The 18,428-nt window shown below is 42.3% G+C and overlaps 1 protein-coding gene across 3 annotated transcripts in view; it reads right to left on the bottom strand.

Moving 5' to 3' along the window:
* The window catches only part of myom3 (myomesin 3), a 61,736-nt gene that overhangs the window by 9,694 nt on the left and 33,614 nt on the right, over positions 1-18,428 (bottom strand). For all 3 annotated transcript variants that reach the window (XM_086153672.1, XM_086153674.1, XM_086153673.1), the window contains exons 13-25: positions 16,805-16,855; positions 12,027-12,154; positions 10,674-10,857; positions 8,927-9,101; positions 8,606-8,727; positions 7,101-7,288; positions 4,531-4,657; positions 2,877-3,058; positions 2,476-2,590; positions 1,979-2,126; positions 1,293-1,399; positions 922-966; positions 351-487 (exon numbers count right to left, since the gene is read on the bottom strand). In XM_086153672.1, the coding sequence (XP_086009798.1) occupies positions 351-487; positions 922-966; positions 1,293-1,399; positions 1,979-2,126; positions 2,476-2,590; positions 2,877-3,058; positions 4,531-4,657; positions 7,101-7,288; positions 8,606-8,727; positions 8,927-9,101; positions 10,674-10,857; positions 12,027-12,154; positions 16,805-16,855 (1,709 nt within the window). The remainder of the gene's footprint in view (positions 1-350; positions 488-921; positions 967-1,292; positions 1,400-1,978; positions 2,127-2,475; positions 2,591-2,876; positions 3,059-4,530; positions 4,658-7,100; positions 7,289-8,605; positions 8,728-8,926; positions 9,102-10,673; positions 10,858-12,026; positions 12,155-16,804; positions 16,856-18,428) is intronic.

Below are 18,428 nucleotides of genomic sequence, written 5' to 3'. Positions count from 1 at the left end.
TTACTTGTCGCAGCCCTGATCCCTGTCACGGCTTTACCAGCACTTTTTCATGCGCATTCAAATATCTCAGATCCAGAGTCCTTGCGTACAACAGGGTTTTTACAGTAATGCTGACTTTGAGACCATTTAAATTAAACTTACAATGTGCGGTTCGAATTTCACTCAAACTTTTTTCCTCTGACAGAAAGCAAAGCCTCTCAGTATAATAGGACTTCTCCAGTGTGTGGAATTATTTTTTTTTCACAGCCATTACTTTCCATTGTGAAGGGTTTTACAACACCATGCATCAAATCCCCGAACCTGACAGGGGTTCTTTAGATGACTCAGAAGGACCTGTGGTGGCTTCTTACCGGAGTGCTCGAGATTTCTCTGTCGTTGAAGATGAGACGCAGCTCGGCGGCGTCGCTCAGGCTTTCTGTCTGAAGCCAAAGCCGCACCCTGCCTTCTTCAGACACCTCTACCTGCCAGCCCGTCTTCAGGCCAATTACTGCCGGAAGGAGATTAAACAGAGAGAGTCTGCACAGAACCGCACAATATCTTGCTGTTAAAATACTTTGCCCACAGAAACAAAAATACCAAAATATTCTTATAATCAATTAGTAGCCATACATTGGTGGAACTATGACACATTATTGTAACAGAGGAAAAAGCGCTTGTAAAGATGTCAACATTAACATTTGTTGCATTCTCACATTACTTCCTTCATTCATTATCTTTTCCATTTACCCTGCACAAAGGGCCGTGGGGGGTAGCGGAGCAAAATAGCATCAGCTCTGCCTTCGTTCGACAGATTTTCATGTGCCCGAATCCCCAATCTTTTTTGAAATCAAGCACTGTATATGCTTATTTGATGAAACTAACCTGAGCAAGTAACCCTGTCCCCCACCCTTTTTCATTATAACGAAGAAAATCAACACATACGTGGATTTCTGACTTGCCAGCTGAGATCTTTGAGTCGTTTCAGATCTGCAAAAGGTAAGGTGACTGAGAGTTAATTCAACTTTAAATCACATGTTGGCATGTATTTTGCATACTTGTGTGTTGTGAGCTGTAATTATCTCTTAGACGGAAAAGCTTTTGTAGCTCTTAAAAAAATCAAAGTTGCTCTCTGATACATCCCTGCTGCCGTCAGCTGCTTCTTGGACGCGAGACAAAATTAAGCTGAGCTGTTTTATTCATTGGGACCAAGGTGAAATATTAATTAAACACGGCAGCTCCTCGCTCCGGATTCAACAGCGTTTTATTTTTTGGCGCAACTTCGCACAGTCTGAGAATCAGAAAGGTCGGCTTACCCTCAGCAGTGAAATCGTAGCTGGATGAACATTCTGGATCGTCTCTCATTTCCATCGTGTAAAGACCCAAATCTTCCTCTGACGGGTCGCTGAAGGTGAGAACCGACCTAGCGGACGCGTCGGGAGGGGAAACACATAAGGCGCATCTGGAATGGGAATTTGGCTGTTTGGTCTGCAGGTGCCGGACGCTCGGGAAACTTATAAATAATAAACTCAGTCATCCGTGTAGATGGTTTTGGTGTGAGATGGTTAATTTTTGAAAGTGTCTACAAAAGTAAATTGTAGGTGTGAATCGGTGAGTGAACGATCGGGCGTCTCCATATAATGTGTGACTGATTGGCGACCTATCAAGGGTGGACCAGCAGGCCCATCCTGACAGTGGGTGTAGGAAATGCGGTATATGAAATGAATGTATTGGCTGCTGCGATTGTACCACTCTGGGGATGTAGTTTAAGAACCACAAGAGGGTTTGTTTTTTGTTGGATAGAAAAAACTGACAACTGTGAAATTTAGAAACCTGTATTTCCTGTGGGATAACCTGCTGCAAAGATTGAGACCCTGTGGGACAACAGGTGGAGACGTTGTCACTTTTAATTCAGTGGCGGTTAGATGAATTTTGTAGATAAATATGCAAATACTGAGAGGGGTTTAAACACAAAGTTTGGGTTGTACACAGACAAAGCTACCTGTCACCCTTGGTGTGCACCTGGGCTCTCCCGGCATCAATGGGATCCCTGTAGTTCTTTTTCCACAGACACTCGGTCATCTTATCACATTCGTATCCCAGATATATGAATCCGTCGTCGTCAACGCCAATCTCGATGTTTTTGGCATCTGAAGTGAACAGAATCAGCTCAGAATTTTCAGGAAGATCAGGAAAATACACATTTTACTGGTGATGTTTACAAAGAGAGACAAGTAATTCCAAATTGATAGTCTTAATATGCTGCTGGATTTTAAGGCAATCACATTATTTTACTTGCACATTCTTGTATATATATTTAAAAGCATAATCCATAAGTCAATTTATATAAATAATGTTGGATTGGTTCCTATTAAGGAAAAGATACCGGATCAAAATTTGCCATAGACTCAGTTATGTTTGGTATCTCAACACCAGCCTGCTCCTCTTTTATTTTTTGGATTTCCTTTACTTATACATTCTCATCGCAACCCCCCTAACCTGGACTTGTCAGCGCTGTGACGGGTTCAGATGGCAGGGAGGTGCTCCCCCTTCCTGCCTCATTGACAGCCGACACACGGAAACGGTAAGTTCGACCCGCCTGCAGGCCCGAAACCTGCACGTCATCGGAGACATTAAATGTTTATAGTCCGCCAGTATAATACATCATGCTTATTACAAAATGTTCAGCAACAGAAACACAAAGACACCTCTCCTCGGCGAAGAGCTCAGAGGTGTGATTTTATATTACAGTTTATTGGAATTGCATTGGCATGCTCCCCTTGTTAAATCAACTAGACAACAAATTCCTGTGATGAAACCTTGCCGATGCGTTAAATAACACCTTTCCCTCACAGGTGTGAAAATAAGTAGCCCTTAAACATCTTTACAACTTCACTCACCTTGTAATGCATGCCAGACACAGGCTTGTCATTCACAGCCGTCCAGTTGTCCGATTGATCGCCTTGGCTGATTTCCAGGAAATAGCCAGTGACGGGACCCTGGCCCTCATACAGAGGAGCCATCCACAAGAGCACCAATGAGGTGTTTGTCACCTCCCTCAGCTGCAGGTCATAGGGGCAACCTGGGTGAGAAACAGGCCATTAACAGATTGTTTGTGCAGGGAAGATGACAAACACTTTTTAGGGTGCTTAAATAGTGAATTCAAATGGAAGAAAAACTGAACTTAAATGGATACATTTCTCCTGTCAGAGTTTACAACCAGGGATACCCATGTCACCTTTGACAACTGGTCTACCTATACCTTGAAGCATCTTGTGCATCTGAGTCCTTATATGAGGACATTATAAAGTTCTCTATAGCTTATTCCACTCAGCTTCAACTTGTTGACCTTATATAGGGACTTGAGCGCCTACTACTGGCAGCAAGCTAAAAATGAGAGTTGGTCTAAAACTAACTGAGTCCCAACGTAGCAGATCCTTATGCTAAAATTATACAAAATCTACTTTAGGGGATTTAACTTTGTTATTTCTATTTAATCTTTATTTCTATCCTCCTGAAATACTACTCAGGAAGTATTTATTCAAGGACATTAAACAAATGTGAAAAAACAATGTATAAAGTACATAACTATGAGCAAAATGTATCTGAAGTATCAAAAGTCACTGTATTTGAAATATAGCCGTATGAATAATATATTCTACCTACAGTATATTTCTAACTATTTCTTCCAGGGGAGCTTAGGTTTAAAGTAGTATCAAAGAGAAATATACAACCCATTACTGCACTTGAGAGCACAGCTGAAGTAAATGTACCTGTTAGCTTCCAATGCAGTTTGTCACGCGGGAAAGACATTAAAAGAGAGGCCAGAAATAATAGTAAAGTGAAAAGAAACACAGAGACTATCTTTAATCTACCCCCACTGACTACATGCTGGCATGTGGTAGTTAATTTGCTTAATGATTTTTACTCACTTTTAAATTATTAATGGCATGGTGGGAAGACCATTTCCGAAGATTAATGAGCTGCGCTTTTGAAGTGGTGTGTGTGAGAGAGCCTTTCTCCATTTTCAATGTTAATGTCACGGGAGCCAATATGAGCCCAGCCCAGAACTATGGACCCTCTCTGACCGACACCCAGCGACATCCGTGGTTTAGTTTGTTTGTTTGTGTCAGAACACCTTTGTATATTTGGTGCCACTATGACTCGTAGCAGTGTTCGGTGCTTTGCTCAAGGGAACGTGGATACGGAGTGGATACACGGCAACAGCAAAAATAGTATTGGAGCACGGAAAAAAAAAGTAGTTTACAGAAGTTTTTAATAACTCTTGGCTATTAATATCTGTATAATACATTTGAATGCGGACCTCCAGATCCAAACATCACAGTAAGCAGATTTCTTCCTTATTAAGATTGTTAAATGGTTTTTCTGTTCTGCATGGACACCGGCTGACAAATTCCCTGTATGTTAATTTCCCGACTCAGAATCAGTTATTTTATTTCTTACTTTTACCTGTTTGTGAATGTTTAACTTGCTAAAATTAATTAGTGTTTTTTCTTTGTTTTTTTTTAAGACGAGCTTACCCATTCGCCTTACCTGGTTCCGGCATGGTCCACTTCTCACACAGGAAGGTTTCACTGGCCTCAGAGGGCTTCCCGACACCCGCTGCGTTGGCAGCAAACACGCGGAACTGATAGGAATTTCCACTGGTCAGGTTGGACACCTGTGAGGAAAAAAAATTAAATTTGAGCCTCGAGAGACATTTTTACGTATGAATTTTCAGCATCTCACATCTACTTGTGAGGAGTAGCACCTCAATAAGCATAGAAACTCAACATAAATTTGGACTTTTAGAAAGGAACAAGGTGCAAAACATGAGGACAGCGGGTTCGTGATATGTGACAATGTGATTCACAAGGTCGGAGCTTGTTATAATGGTTGTTTTTTTTTCTTCCAGACGGATGCTGGCAACATAGTGGGGGGGCGTCAGGGAAAGGATTGCTCAACACAGAGGTTAGGACTGGAATTATGTCAACAACATAGCACAAGGAGTCAGGATCTTCCGGGACCCTCTGGCGTAAACTGGGTGCAGTGTTAAAAGCGTAGCATAGGTAGTCAGGAAAGGGACGGATGGAGGCAAACAAGATCTTCCTGTATGGGTACTCGGGAGTCATGGTGACACAAGAGATAAACACAGGGCATGTACTGACCCTGAGCACCGGTGAAGCAGGTAGTTTAAATGCACCAGGGCTGCTGACAAGAGATAGGAGACACATGTGCAGCAGCACACATGCGTAACTATCCAAGAGAATGCAGGGAAGAGGGGGACAAATGAGGGAATACAGCAGCCTGGAACGCTAAAAATGCTGGTAAATATACAAGCTCAGATACAAAAAGCAGTGCTGTTTTATACCAGTGAATCATTTATAAAATCTCTACTGAAACCAAATTAAATAAACAAATGAATTAACCGTCCCCCTAAGAATAATGGCGGTGTGCAGCAGATGATAAAACATCTCGTATAAATTTAAACGTGACCTATTCCACCGCAGATCTGTCCTTCGGGAAAGCCTGGATCATTTGTCATATTTTATAGGGGCTTATGTTCCTTGGTCGTAGAGTAACACCTTTCCTGACTGGAGCAGGCATTTTTACAAGGTATTACAGTCGCCCAGCTGCTGCCACAGCACTTTTCTCTTTTATTTTGCTGGGGAAAGGAGGGGATCCAGCCTCATTGATCTGTTCATTGATCCTTTTCACAGCCACTTATGTTTTAAGGCTCTTATCTCTTGCGAGACCAGTTGTGAACTTGTGACGGCGCTTTTGGCGCTTGCACACTGACTAATTGACACAACCATAGGGAGCTCATTCTGAGGTCATAGAATAGCTTAAGCACAAAAAACAATTCCCACCCCAAACAAACTCTATCTTCATTGTCTACAGATCCTTCTTGAACCACATTTAGGTCATTGGACAACTTTTTATCAGCTGGTGGAAAACAAAACAAACAACCCCTGATATCTGGAGTTTTGTTGCATATTGTTTATCCACTAGATGGAGATCAGGCTGCATTTGATTATGTGTCACGTTTTTCATCCTCGGGGAAAAGGGGTGGGGGGAATGATTTTGGCTCCTGGTTCAGGGTCCATCAATTTGAACCAATGAAATCATAAATCACAAAGGGAGCTAAAACCCTTTCGGGAGGTGCTGGGTTGTTTTTGTTGCATCTGAACCCAAAGGCGTGGCAGCTTCTTGGGTTTAGCGGCCTCAGGGCCATGGCACTGATCTTGATATACAGAAAGAAAAGGCAGACCTTTAATTTCTCTCTAATTGACTCTGCACCTCCCTTCTCCCTCCCAGGAGCAAAAAAACAGCCCCTCACATGCAATACATTCACACAAAGTCTAATTATTGTAATCGCTATAATATTGCCAAGACAGGTTAAAGATTGAACTTTCCTGTGGGTATCCATGGACACTGCTTGTTGCCTAGTGACACGGCTAATATGGAAACAGGAGCTTTAGCCAATATCATCATTATTTTGAGGCGAGTGGTAACGGGAGCATTACCTCAGATTAGTATAATTATAATAAAGGTATGCAATTTTTTCTTGTGTTGATCTGTTGCTCCAAATTAGCTGCCTTCTTTGACAGATCCATTTTTTTTTTTTCAAATTTCTTTAACATATCTATGCAGCTATGGACGACAAACTGTTTTTCTTCTTGCGTATGAAGTAAAAGGAGAGAAGCAGCGCAGGTGAGATAGTAAAGAGTTTGGCGGAGAGGATTATTTCAGAAATTCGATTGAATTTTAAAATGTTTAACCTTAATAACAATTAAAATAAATAACAAGAAGCAGAAATTACTTTCTATTTATAATTTGACCCTTTGTAAGAGACGACCTCAAAGTCACATGAGGACATTTTAAAGGAACTATGTCAAGATTTGAAATTAAACATTTCAGCTATAATCAGAAAGCAATTAACTAATTATCATGACAGAGATATTCCCGAATTTTCAATTTTAGATAAATTCATTGTGTGTGTGCGTCTTTGCTCTTTGTATGCCTTAGTAACTGATTCAGGATATTGGGAAATGTCATAGATTCAGCAGCACCCTGCTTTTAAATCCTCCGCTGTGAATTTGCTATTCCGGAGCTCTCCTGACCTTCGTCTTCCTCTCTGTGACCGGTTTGACGTTGACCTCTCCCCACGTAGTCCCACCCTCCTCCCTCTGGTCCAGGTAATAACCTCGCACAGGGTCGCCGCCGTTGCGGGTGGGGGTTCTCCATCCCAACACCATCTCTTCTCCTGTGCACAGCAGGAGGGCGATGGAGGACGGGGCGGAGGGAACGGCTGGAACGGACGCAAAAAAGAAAATATATGCTTGCGGAAACAGAACAATGTCTGCAACTTTCTACTTGTGTTGCAAAGACTTTAAACTTCAGACATGTATTAAAATACTACAGCTATTCTGTTCCTCCAATGGGTCTCTGTCTGGAGAACCTGGCTCGCGGCCATCTATCTTTGGAAAAATGACCGAGGGGCAGAGCAGATGCGCGGCTATTCTGGGGGTGAAAATGAGTCACAATTGTACTTAAAAAAGAGACGTGCAGGAAGTAAAAGGGTCAAAAAGTAAGACTATCAGACTAACAGGCGGTCATTGGATGTGCCAGAGATTTCAGGTTCCTTTTTTTATCATTTTTATCTCAACACACCCATCCTTGTGGGTCTATAGACAGTGTTTTCTATATATGACAGAACACTGTGGAACAAAATTTGCCACAAAAGCCAAATAACAATTCTCCGAATCAGCATTTGTATCTTCCGAGCATCTATTTGTGTATGATATGTGCCATAAAAGAGTATCAGCTAGGATGAAAGGAAAGGCATAGGAAACGATGGTAAGACCAGCAATGTTGTATGATTTTGAGAGAGCGAGGAAGAGAAAGAAGGCGGAACTGGGGGCAGCAGAGATGAAGGTGTTGAATTTCTCTACAGGAATCAGGAGGAAGAAGAAGATCAGGAATGAGTCCATCAGTAGGACAGCACACGTTAGGTGTTCTGGAGAAAAAGTCAGACTGAGATGGTTTGGACATGTACAGAGGAGGGATGACGGCAATACAGTTTGAAAGATGCTGAGGTTGGAATTACCAGGCAGGAGGTTTTGGAGGACGAGATTTATGGATGGAGTGAAAGAGAGTATAAAGTTAGTTGGTGTGTGAGAAGAGGATACAGAGGAGGAGATTAGATGAAGATGATTGGCTCTGGCTAGAAGCCAAAAAGACCCTTGCTCCGTTGGGATACAAAATGTTATCCTCATACATTTGTGCTAATTGTTTTACACATCGCTGGGTGAACGTGACCTTGGCGTTGACAAATAAACTTTTCTCTAAAAGTATTATCCGGGTGCCAACATTGCCAACTTTTCTTTCCTCTCATTAGATCTCATTTTCTCACAGCACTTTGGAATCACAGCAGTCACAATGGTGTCTGAGCAGCTTATTTGTGCCAAATCCAGATGTATGATGATTTGGTGAGCTGCAGACACCCGGACAGCTGCTGCCAGCTGCCGGCTGCTGCTGTCTTACAAATATCGGTAGTCGGAAGTGCTGCGGGATAAACACACTCTGGAACGGCGGTCACTTATTTTTGTGCCTCTTGGTGACTTACAAATTGCCGCCTTGACCTTGATGGGGAGCGACTCCGGTGAGTACAAGCTGTTTCCTGCCCCGCTCACTGACTTCACCCGAAACACATACTCCTTCCCGGTCTTGAGGCCGTGAACTATAAACCTGGGGAGGAGGGGGCAGGGGTGGGACGGTCGGATGCAGTTCGTGCACACTCAGGGATAAGCACAGTCACATTCAGGCCATTTGATGTAACACACACACTCAAAATCTACTCGCTTTCCATGAATTACTACTCCATAATAAGCTGTCATGTAACAGCGCAAGAACAGTGCGGCAAAATAAAAAACAAGTGTTTGTTCACCTGTTACAGGACAGGGGTTTATTGTTGACAATATTCCAGTCTTTTTTGTCAGTCTGTTTGTAGTACAGGTAATATCCCAGGATGCCGTCTTTGTCTTCAGGCTCCTGCCACTGAAGCATCACAGAAGTGTTGGTGTCTCTGATGGCCATGACTGATGGAGGCGGAGCCGGAACGCCTGACGAGAGTAGGTAAAAATTCAGACAAACTTCAATCTGCGGTGTTTTTGATTCGCAAACTTGAAGAAACAGACGGATTGCATGCAGCGATGCACTTCAAGATGAAACTTCTGATTCACTCAAATGGAAAGCTGATATTGAAGGTTGTTGCCTTTTTGACCCTCGGATACTCTTAAAAACATAAAATAAAAAAAATAAAAACCCACTCTCATATTATTTAATCAGTTTGTGATATGAGATCTTGGGGAAAAACAAAGGTTCTAATAAACCCATCAAACCCTCCAGTTCAATTTGTGTAGGGGGGAATGAAGGAGGCCCCCCTTTTTGCCATCACCGTCAGATTTTGTCCTGATTTATTTGAAGTAATAGCAATTCAAAAAGATGATTTACCACAGGGAGATTGATTGCTTTTTTGACGCAGCGAGTGAATCTTTATCTTTGTCAATTATGTTTCAGCAGACTCGGCTCTCTTGGGCAGCTGTCTGTATTTTGAGCTCTATTTTTAAGACAATGTCTCGGGGAATGATTGACAAGCTATTTCACGGCACCTGAAATTGTTTTCTTCGTGTTCTACAGATCCATATATGACATATACAGGATTCAATATCATGCCCATTTAACTTCCATCTCATTCAAATAACACAAAATACCTGGTTATATCAACTAGAGTGCATTTTTTTGTGTCTGTGCTTGTGTCTTAAACTTCCAGACATGTGCCACTGGCTTTCTATAATCAAACTCATATGGGATTTGCAAGGGATTTCTGCGTCTGGGGTTGAGAATATTTAAAAAAGGTCTAATATTCATAAAACAAGCTGCAGTTTAATGTGAAATATTTGAATAAAAGTAGCTTTCTCATTCCAAGTCTTTCTTGGAAGCTCTGCTATCATAAGCGGGAATTTAGTTGGACTTACATGCATTATTCAAATATCAGAGATTTTCTTTTTTCCCCTTATGACATGTTTGTCATAATGGAAGGACCTCTTATTCATAAAAAGTGAAATATTTCATTTATTTATTTTTCATTTCCATAGGTGCTTCCAATGGGACATTAAACATACATGAAGCTAAAATGTGACTAACCAAATAATATGGATTTTGACAGACAGGCTGCAGGTCATCCTAAAATCATTCAGCGTCTATTGATTGGCCCCAAGGCGAGACTTTGGACACGTCTGTTCAGTTTTGACTGCTGCTAAAAAGGCCCCTGGCTGTTCTTCACCTTCACAGAGCCACCAGGGTTGCTGGGGGCATCGGGGGTTACATATTCACAGCTTGTGTGGACTGGATTTTTTAACACGCACGTTAAATTCCGTTAAGAGCAGGTTTTATCGATATCCTACATAAGGATGATAACTCAAACAGATACAACGTATGTGAGATGATCACGTCGTTTTTTTTTTTCCACAACCGCGTCGTATTTTGAGGCTGCACACTGCTCGACGACTAGTGCGGCTGCAAAATGAAATGTGGCATGTTGGACCAGGGTAGCAGCTCTACAAAATGAACCTGACCTTTACAGGGTGGCGAAGAGATAAGTGGGTACAAGTACACAACACATGCTCTCTCACCTTGCTGCTTTCCCAAGGAGATGGGCTCGCTGGGCTCCGATGGGTCGCTGACCCCGTACTTGTTGATGGAGCGCACTCTGAAGCAATACTGTTTGTCCTTGACCAGGTCAAATACAGGGAACCTGGGAGAATTTACCACTGTGTCCAGGTTGGCGAGCTCCCAGCTGCTCTTCCCTGCCAGCGACTGAGTCATCCCCACATTATAACACAGTAAAAAGAAAAAAGAATCAAAAATACTCTTTCAAAAGAATAATCTATTTCAAAGACATGTTTGTTGTTGAGCGTCCTTTATATATTGACTGGAACTGCATAACAGTGAGTCTCTGACAGTGAAATATTTGGTTTCAGCCTTTTTGCCATTGAACATATTTACACTAAACTATTTCCTTTTTTTAAAATTGCAGAGAATCACTTGAAATGTATCCAAACAAATGACTAAATTTGGAAGAAATAGCCTAATAATTTGAAGTAGAACAACCACAACAAAATAGTTAGAAACTCAGAAAAAAATGACCCAAAGTGCGAAAGAAATCAGTTTTAAATCAAGCAAGAATATCCACTTATATTTGATAGAAATGATTTTCAAGCTACATCTGATATGTCAAATATCCACAGTCCACAGAAAATCCCAACAATGGAACAGGCAATGTCAAAGAGATCAGCCGTCATATAGCTTGCTCTGGGCCAAGGTGAATATTTTCATTAAATAAAAAGATGCGGCAAAAAGCAGACTTTAGTCATTTAAGGTGCCTTTGACAGATTTGACAGTTTTATTACCTCGATAACTTATAACGGTCCAATAAAAATGTATTTCCTTTGGCAGTTTTCTGATTATTGGAGCCGGAAGATGTTGAGGTATCCGGGTTGATATTGGATGGCCTCGGAATTTATTGCTGTAAAAAGGACTCAATGTATATATGTTATAAAAATAAGCCTATTTTAGTTGCATTTTCAGCTTTGAATGCAACATTAAGGAAAAACCACATCCCTATCTGCGTCCTCCAGCATGTGATTCAGCTCTGACTTATCCCGATTTCCACCCAATTTTGAGAAAGCTGACGAACGGCCAACTGCAAAGGTCACAGCCTGAAAAAGTGGCGTCAAGGCCATTATTTTTTTATTTCGCCCACAGATATTCAATTACGCCGACACGGGTATGGAGAAATGTATGTGTGTGTGTGTTTACCCTGTTGTGTCTCTTTAATTAGTGCACATTAATACTGCACATGTTCCAGGGCTGGAGAGACAACATCAGCAAATGTCTTGGTGAGCCATGACGCAAGAATTACAGCGGTGGTTCATTTGTGTTTGTGTGTGTGTGTGTGTATGTGTGTGCAGGAAAATCAGGCTGACCCGCTCCACGTAGAAGGTGAGCGGCTCCCTGCCTCGGGGTTCCGGCTCGGTCCAGCTCAGCACCACGTACATGTCGCTGATCTGACAAGCGTGGACGTTTGTAGGAGGGAACGGAGCTGTGATGTGACCTGCAGAGCGAAGATATGAGAGGAGAAAGGTGAAGAACAGAAGGATTCCTTTACCTCTCTCTCTCTCTCTGAGCCTTCTTGCCTTTGAGGATGGATTTCGGACTTCGTAATCGGTCTTGAGATCAGGCTTTCAAAGATGTATCAACATATTTATTGGCTGACCTGAAATAATCACTAAAATTAACAAGTAAAAAATGTGATCTGGACATGGTTCTGATTCTGGTTCAATTCTGAGGGGGGCCTTTCTGTGATGCGTGTGCGATTTATAATTTCTTTCAGATATCAATAATGGAATTTGATGTCAGAATTTTTATCACTTCTCAGAAAATGATACATCCGTCTGGCGTCTCTCCCTTAGATGTTAAACCAGGGGTGGGCAAACTACGGCCCGCGGGTCACATCTGGCCCGTTGGGCTTTTTAATCCGGCCCGCCAAAGACTGGTATAGAATTCATACTTGATTGAATGTTGGATCGATGAATGTGGAAGCTCAAACAGGAGATTATTTCATTTTTGGAGCCACTTGAGAACACTTTGGAATTTTCCTAAGCTGTATGACACAGATTGGCTTTGGGATTTAGTCTTTACTGTGGACAAACTGACACACATGAATGAGCTGGATGTGAAGCTACAAGGGGAAAAAAACGGCTTGTGCATGAAATGCAAGCAAACGACAGAGTCTTCAAAACCAAGCTAGTTTTACTTTCAAAACCAGGCCCGTGTTGACAATTGAAGGTTTTGAAAACCAGCAAATGTCAGATGACTCTGATATGCACAGTTAACAAATGTGTTTTTTTTTATATGTATTGTGTCTGTCAAATTTTAAAAGTCAATGCGGCCCCGGAGCCAAAAAGTTTGCCCACCTCTGTGTTAAACATTTTGAACTCAACATTTGAAGGCTGCTCAAGTACCACCGAGTTTAATAAAAAAAAAAAAAAACTTTAATTTTTAGATTTGACAATTTTTTTTTTCAATTTTATGTCCACCGAGGGATAAAGAAAGTATGGCCTCTCACTTGCTTTGCCTTTCACTTTCTATAGCTCTCCTCCTCTCCTCTTTATCCTCCTATTTTCCTCAGAATCTATGTCAGGGTTATCGTTGCTTTGTGACGGCATTTCCATTACCAAAGGTCTTTATGCCATTAACCTACATGCACAACTACTCCTCACCATCCCTTGCTCTCTCTAAGATAAAAAAAGCTTCTCAGCTGCCATAACTACCATAGCTTTTAGTTAAGTATGACACTGAGGTCAGTTGCATCACATGTATAGTTTATATATTCAGTTTTGACCATCTTGGGTCACGATAAATGTTGGGATTCCAAGGTAATCATTTTAATCTCAAAGGTGTGACTCAAGACAAAATCTTTGGACCTCTTTCTTTCTCTGTATTTATAGATACTATTTCATCCTCTATAAATGTGTGAGGTACTTATTTATTTTGCATTGTGGTCCCGACAACGCTCTTTCTGCTATTCGCAACAGCTCGGCACCGCATTACAAGTTGTGCTCCCTAGTCATTATAATTCCTTAAAGGAAATAATAGAGGTTATAGTGTAAAATTTAAAAGGATTGCTGAAAGGAAATATTCTAGAATTGGGACTGAAGAGTAATAACTTTTTCATAGAATGTGAACTTAATCAGATGATAGACAGACAATGATCATTTCATTCATTCATTCATTATCACTTATCCTGCACTCTGGTGCTAGACACATAAATATACCTACAAACATTCATCCTCTCACATCTGGGCAATTTAGGGTCTCCAATGAACCTCCTGGATGTTTTTCAATTGTTGGAGAACACTGGAGAACCTGGAGGAAACCGATACAAACATGGGGAGAACATGCAAATGCCAAACAGAGTCGTAATTGAATCAGGAGCCCTCTTGCTGCGAGTTGGAAGCGCTCACTACGCCACCGTGCCGCCTACTATGATTTCTTTTTTACTTGCCATTGTTTGCATTGGGGTGCATTTATTGTTTGTATCTCTGTTTGGATATGTGGCCTCCATCTCAGTGTAGTGGAAATTGGGAGCTTGTGTCTTCCAGCCACAGCGTTGTCGTCATCACGTGACTGATCGCGTCAATCGCCCATATCTGAGTTTCTTTAAAACACGGCACTGACCACTCAAAGGTGTGTGACAGATTTTTTTTTTTTTTTCACAATCTTCGGCGTACTGTTCAGTTGTCTCTTGAGTGTCCGAGCCCGTAGGGATCTGCCCTTCACGGAAAAGTGGCAGTTTGTGTGAATTCTCGTCTGAGTCACGGGCTGTGGGATTTTTTTTTGGCTGTGAGCTTGGCCTATGTCAGGGTTTCCGGCAAGGCTGCTGGCACGGTTTCCTTTTCTTTTGGCTCACCCTTTGTTACGGCATTGGGCTGGGTTTTTGGTACGTGTCCTCCTCACTGCCGAGGGAGATTCTGTAACATCGCAGTTTGTGGTAGTTTGCTGACCTCCAATACGTGAGGCTCTCTGCTGTTGGCAAGCTACTGTTAACGCTCTATTTTTGTAAAGCAGTTGGGGACGCTAGCAGGGAGGCCCAACACCTGGTGATGGGGTATCGGCGTGCCTGACTTACGCCACTGGTAGTCGTCCATCACGTGTGTGTGTGCACTTCACGTGTGGCCCTCTCTTTCTTGGCCGTCCTCCAGGTTGCCTACCTGTGGTGAGCCCCTCTCCTGTGATGTGTAGTGGTCCATCCACCTGTACCTGTATGTCCTCCACAGCCAGTGTTTTGAGTGATAGCCATTTTGGACCAATTTCTGGATAAATTAATAAAAGGTTGTATATTGTTCCCCCAAAACCCTGTCTCTGACCATCCTTGCCAGATCCTGTGTGCCTTGCATTAGTGGGCTGATCTCCTTTCCTGAGGGGATACATCTGTCACCCTTGGGTGGCATTTTCGGAATAGAAAAAAATGAAAAAGGTTCTATTGATACCTTGGGCTTGCCACATTTTGGTGTTGTCGGCAGGATTGTTGTCGCTCCGGGCTCCATGGTACATGTTTTTAAGAAAAGAAGCTTTCGGTTATCGTGGTTACCGTAGACTCCGTATCAACAAGACAAGGAACCTCCTCCATACCAGCAGAACTCAACGTGGTGCTGGAACCTGAGATGACCCCAGCCCACTGCGGCTCCACAGCCCAGCAGGCATTAGTTTCCCAACGGTGGAGGGGCATGGGGTGCCATATTTTCAGGGACCCTCGTGTGGTGCCCAGGTAGGGAAGAACCAACAACTCTCCCAAGATCGCAATCTCGGCCATAATGGCTCGGTTGCTGGCACAGCAAACAAAAAAGCAGTTGGTCACGGGGAGAGCGATTGCGCTTATTGGAGTCCTACATAGCAGCCATTCTATGGGTTAACTGATCTATCGGCAGTTGCTGTTGCTTCAGTATCTCCTTTCTCTCTGTCAACTCTGACTTTGGTGTTGGGCTGCCATGGATGGCACAGGTCACCACACAAGACGTACCTGCAAGCCCAAAAGATTGCTCCATACTGGAGAGGGAAAAGCTACTAGGTCGCGGGGACTCCACTGAGCCCTCCTGCTCCCACCTAATTTCCCCTTTTTACAGACGTCAAAGAAGGCAAACGATCAAAGTGGCAGTGGACATTTGATGGATTCATTGTTTTGAGGATCTTTGGAAAGTGCTCTCCAACACATGCTCCACGAACTGATCCCGATGCAGCATGTTGGCAAGAATAATCCCTTCGGGTGCACGACCCTGTGCTCTGTCCATGAGGGTCATTAAAGCAATGGAAAATTTAAGCAATGACTCACTCACCTGCTGTTTTTGGGAGAAGAAGGCCGCCTGCAGGGCTACATAAGATTGAGGAAAACCATATGATTCTTGCAAGATCTTAAAGATTGCATCCGGGTCCTCCCTCACTACCCTTGGCTTATAATGAATATCTTCCCTCACCTCACCTTCCAGATTGTCAAGCAAGAAATAAGGACAGACCAACGGCGGGCCTGCATGCAAGCTGTGGTCTCCTCAACCCACTCCTCTATACCTGTGCTACCCCTGAATATTGGACATTTCTTTTTTCCTTTGGAATGAATATCAATCGTTTTGTAGCCTGAGCAACAGGTGGCGTGCAGCTACTCGAGGCTCAATTAGTGGGACCAGCCACGTCAATACTGTTAAGACGTTCATTCTCGGATCTAAGCTGAGCAACCAAATCTCTGAGCTCCTGCACTTCCTCTGACATTCTTGGCAACACTATGAAGCCCAAACCCAACGATTAAAGAACTCGCGGGAGGATGCAGACCAAGTTCTCCAGAAGACACGGTCATAGTGGGTTGTCACTGAAACGGGCTGCTGTTTTGTCACCAAAAAAAAAAGTTTCACTCGTACATCCACTCACATATAGTTCATATATAGTTCATATACGCACGCCTCCCAGAGACGCAAGTATAGGAATCAGACAAATTACACAGCACAGAACAAAGAACCCTTGAACACCCGTCTCTGTTATATTCTAATCCTGCCAACAATGCCGAAATGTGCCAAGTCCAGGTCACCAATAGAACCTTTTTCTTTTAGGATCGTCATGCTCCAAATAAATATTGGACTGATGGATCTGAAAGGACCTGACACTGTGTCAGTTAGAAAGATGTTTCAAATTAAAACTGAAAATTGGGCCGTCTCACCTTCCAGTTCATCTTTGGTAATGATAACTGTCCCGCTCTTCACTTTGACGGCTACGAAAGAGGGAGAAAAAGGGAGACATAGTTTAGGGTGTGAGGAACAAAAGGAGAGATAATGAAGTGGTATAAACATCGCTGATGAGGGCGTTAGCGTTCTGACAGAAAGCAACATGGATGGAAGGTGAGTGGGAGGAAGGCGAGTCAACCTTCTGTCCGTCTATCTGTGTTTAATGATCCACAGCAACTGACCAGAGCCCATCTGGCCTCCACCCACTCTCTCCCCCACCCCCACACACACCCCACTATCTGTGTCACGTCTCATTCTCTCCACACTCGACTGCTTGTTACCTCCGCCATTTGAAGTATTTAACAAAAAATGCAGATGCAAATAACCGCATCTCGCTGCAGCTCCCCATCCAGGAGCCTCGACACATGTATGAGATGAAAATCCCTCTACGCCCACATCTGTTTTCTCTGGCTCTTCTGATGTGTGTGTGTGTGTGTGCGTGTGTGTGGGTGGCAAGAGAGGCGGATGAGGGGAATTAACTGGAGCTTTGAGTCGGTAAAACATCACTGATTCTTTTTGCAGGAATGATATTAAATGACACACAGCAAATATATATAATTGCAGAAGCAGAACAACGGCTTACAGGTTACTAACTTTGTGTGCATATGAAATACACAGATCAGAAACTTGGTCTTGACCCAGTCCAGTGTTGAATGCACACAATAGGTTGGAAAAAAATAACATTGAGACTATAATAATGGTAAAAATAATAATAATTATAGCGATCATAATCATATTCACAACCATGATCATAATCATATATGAAACAACTTTACTGCTTATATCCAGACAGGGGTTATTGTCAAGTTAAAAACAAATGTAATCATTTACAAAATTTGAAAAATAACTGTTTTGCAAATTCGGTTCACAGTAAATTAACCTAAGAGTTGTGAGAAGAAAAATCTAATTTGCGAGTAATAACATGATTAATAAATCTGAAATTAATTGAGAAATAAGCTAAACTACAATTTTGATGTTCAAAAGAAATTAAATTTTCAAAATCATGAATAAATTACTAATACCATAGCAACTCATTTTCCTTTTCTCATTTGAACAGAGTTAAGTGTTTTTAGAAAAGAAACAGATGAATATCAAGGGGGTTGGGGTGAATTTAAAAAAAATCCTGTTTTTGGAAATCTATATCCTAAATATTTAAATAACATTTAAAACACACATGAGTGATTGTGTTTCGGCTGGATTTATAGCCTGTCTGCCATAAAAGACTAGAATATGTCAGGGAACTTAATCCATGCTGTCTTATTTTTCAGTTTTCGCAAATATCTGTGTTTATGGTTCATATGGAAGATGAATTCAAATCAAAAATTGGCTTCAAAATACACTGATACTGTTTACATTAACACTTCAGATTTCAAGAGGTTGAGTTGGTCTGCTTGATACTAGCGTTATAACAGAACATGATTCATCTTAACGTGTCAGTGTTTGGCATTCACGACAATTTTCCTTTGAAAGGAACCCCCCCCCCCCCCTTCCATCCCCACCAACATTCCCTCTTGTTGCTTCCAGCAAAACATGGTAACATGAGTTTTGCTCCCTTGGCAG

Source organism: Fistularia commersonii, chromosome 10 (genome assembly GCF_037954325.1).
Source record: "Fistularia commersonii isolate RoL2024-O1a breed Wild chromosome 10, RoL_Fcom_v1.0, whole genome shotgun sequence".
Taxonomy (NCBI): domain Eukaryota; kingdom Metazoa; phylum Chordata; class Actinopteri; order Syngnathiformes; family Fistulariidae; genus Fistularia; species Fistularia commersonii.
This window is presented reverse-complemented; position numbering and strand designations above follow the sequence as displayed.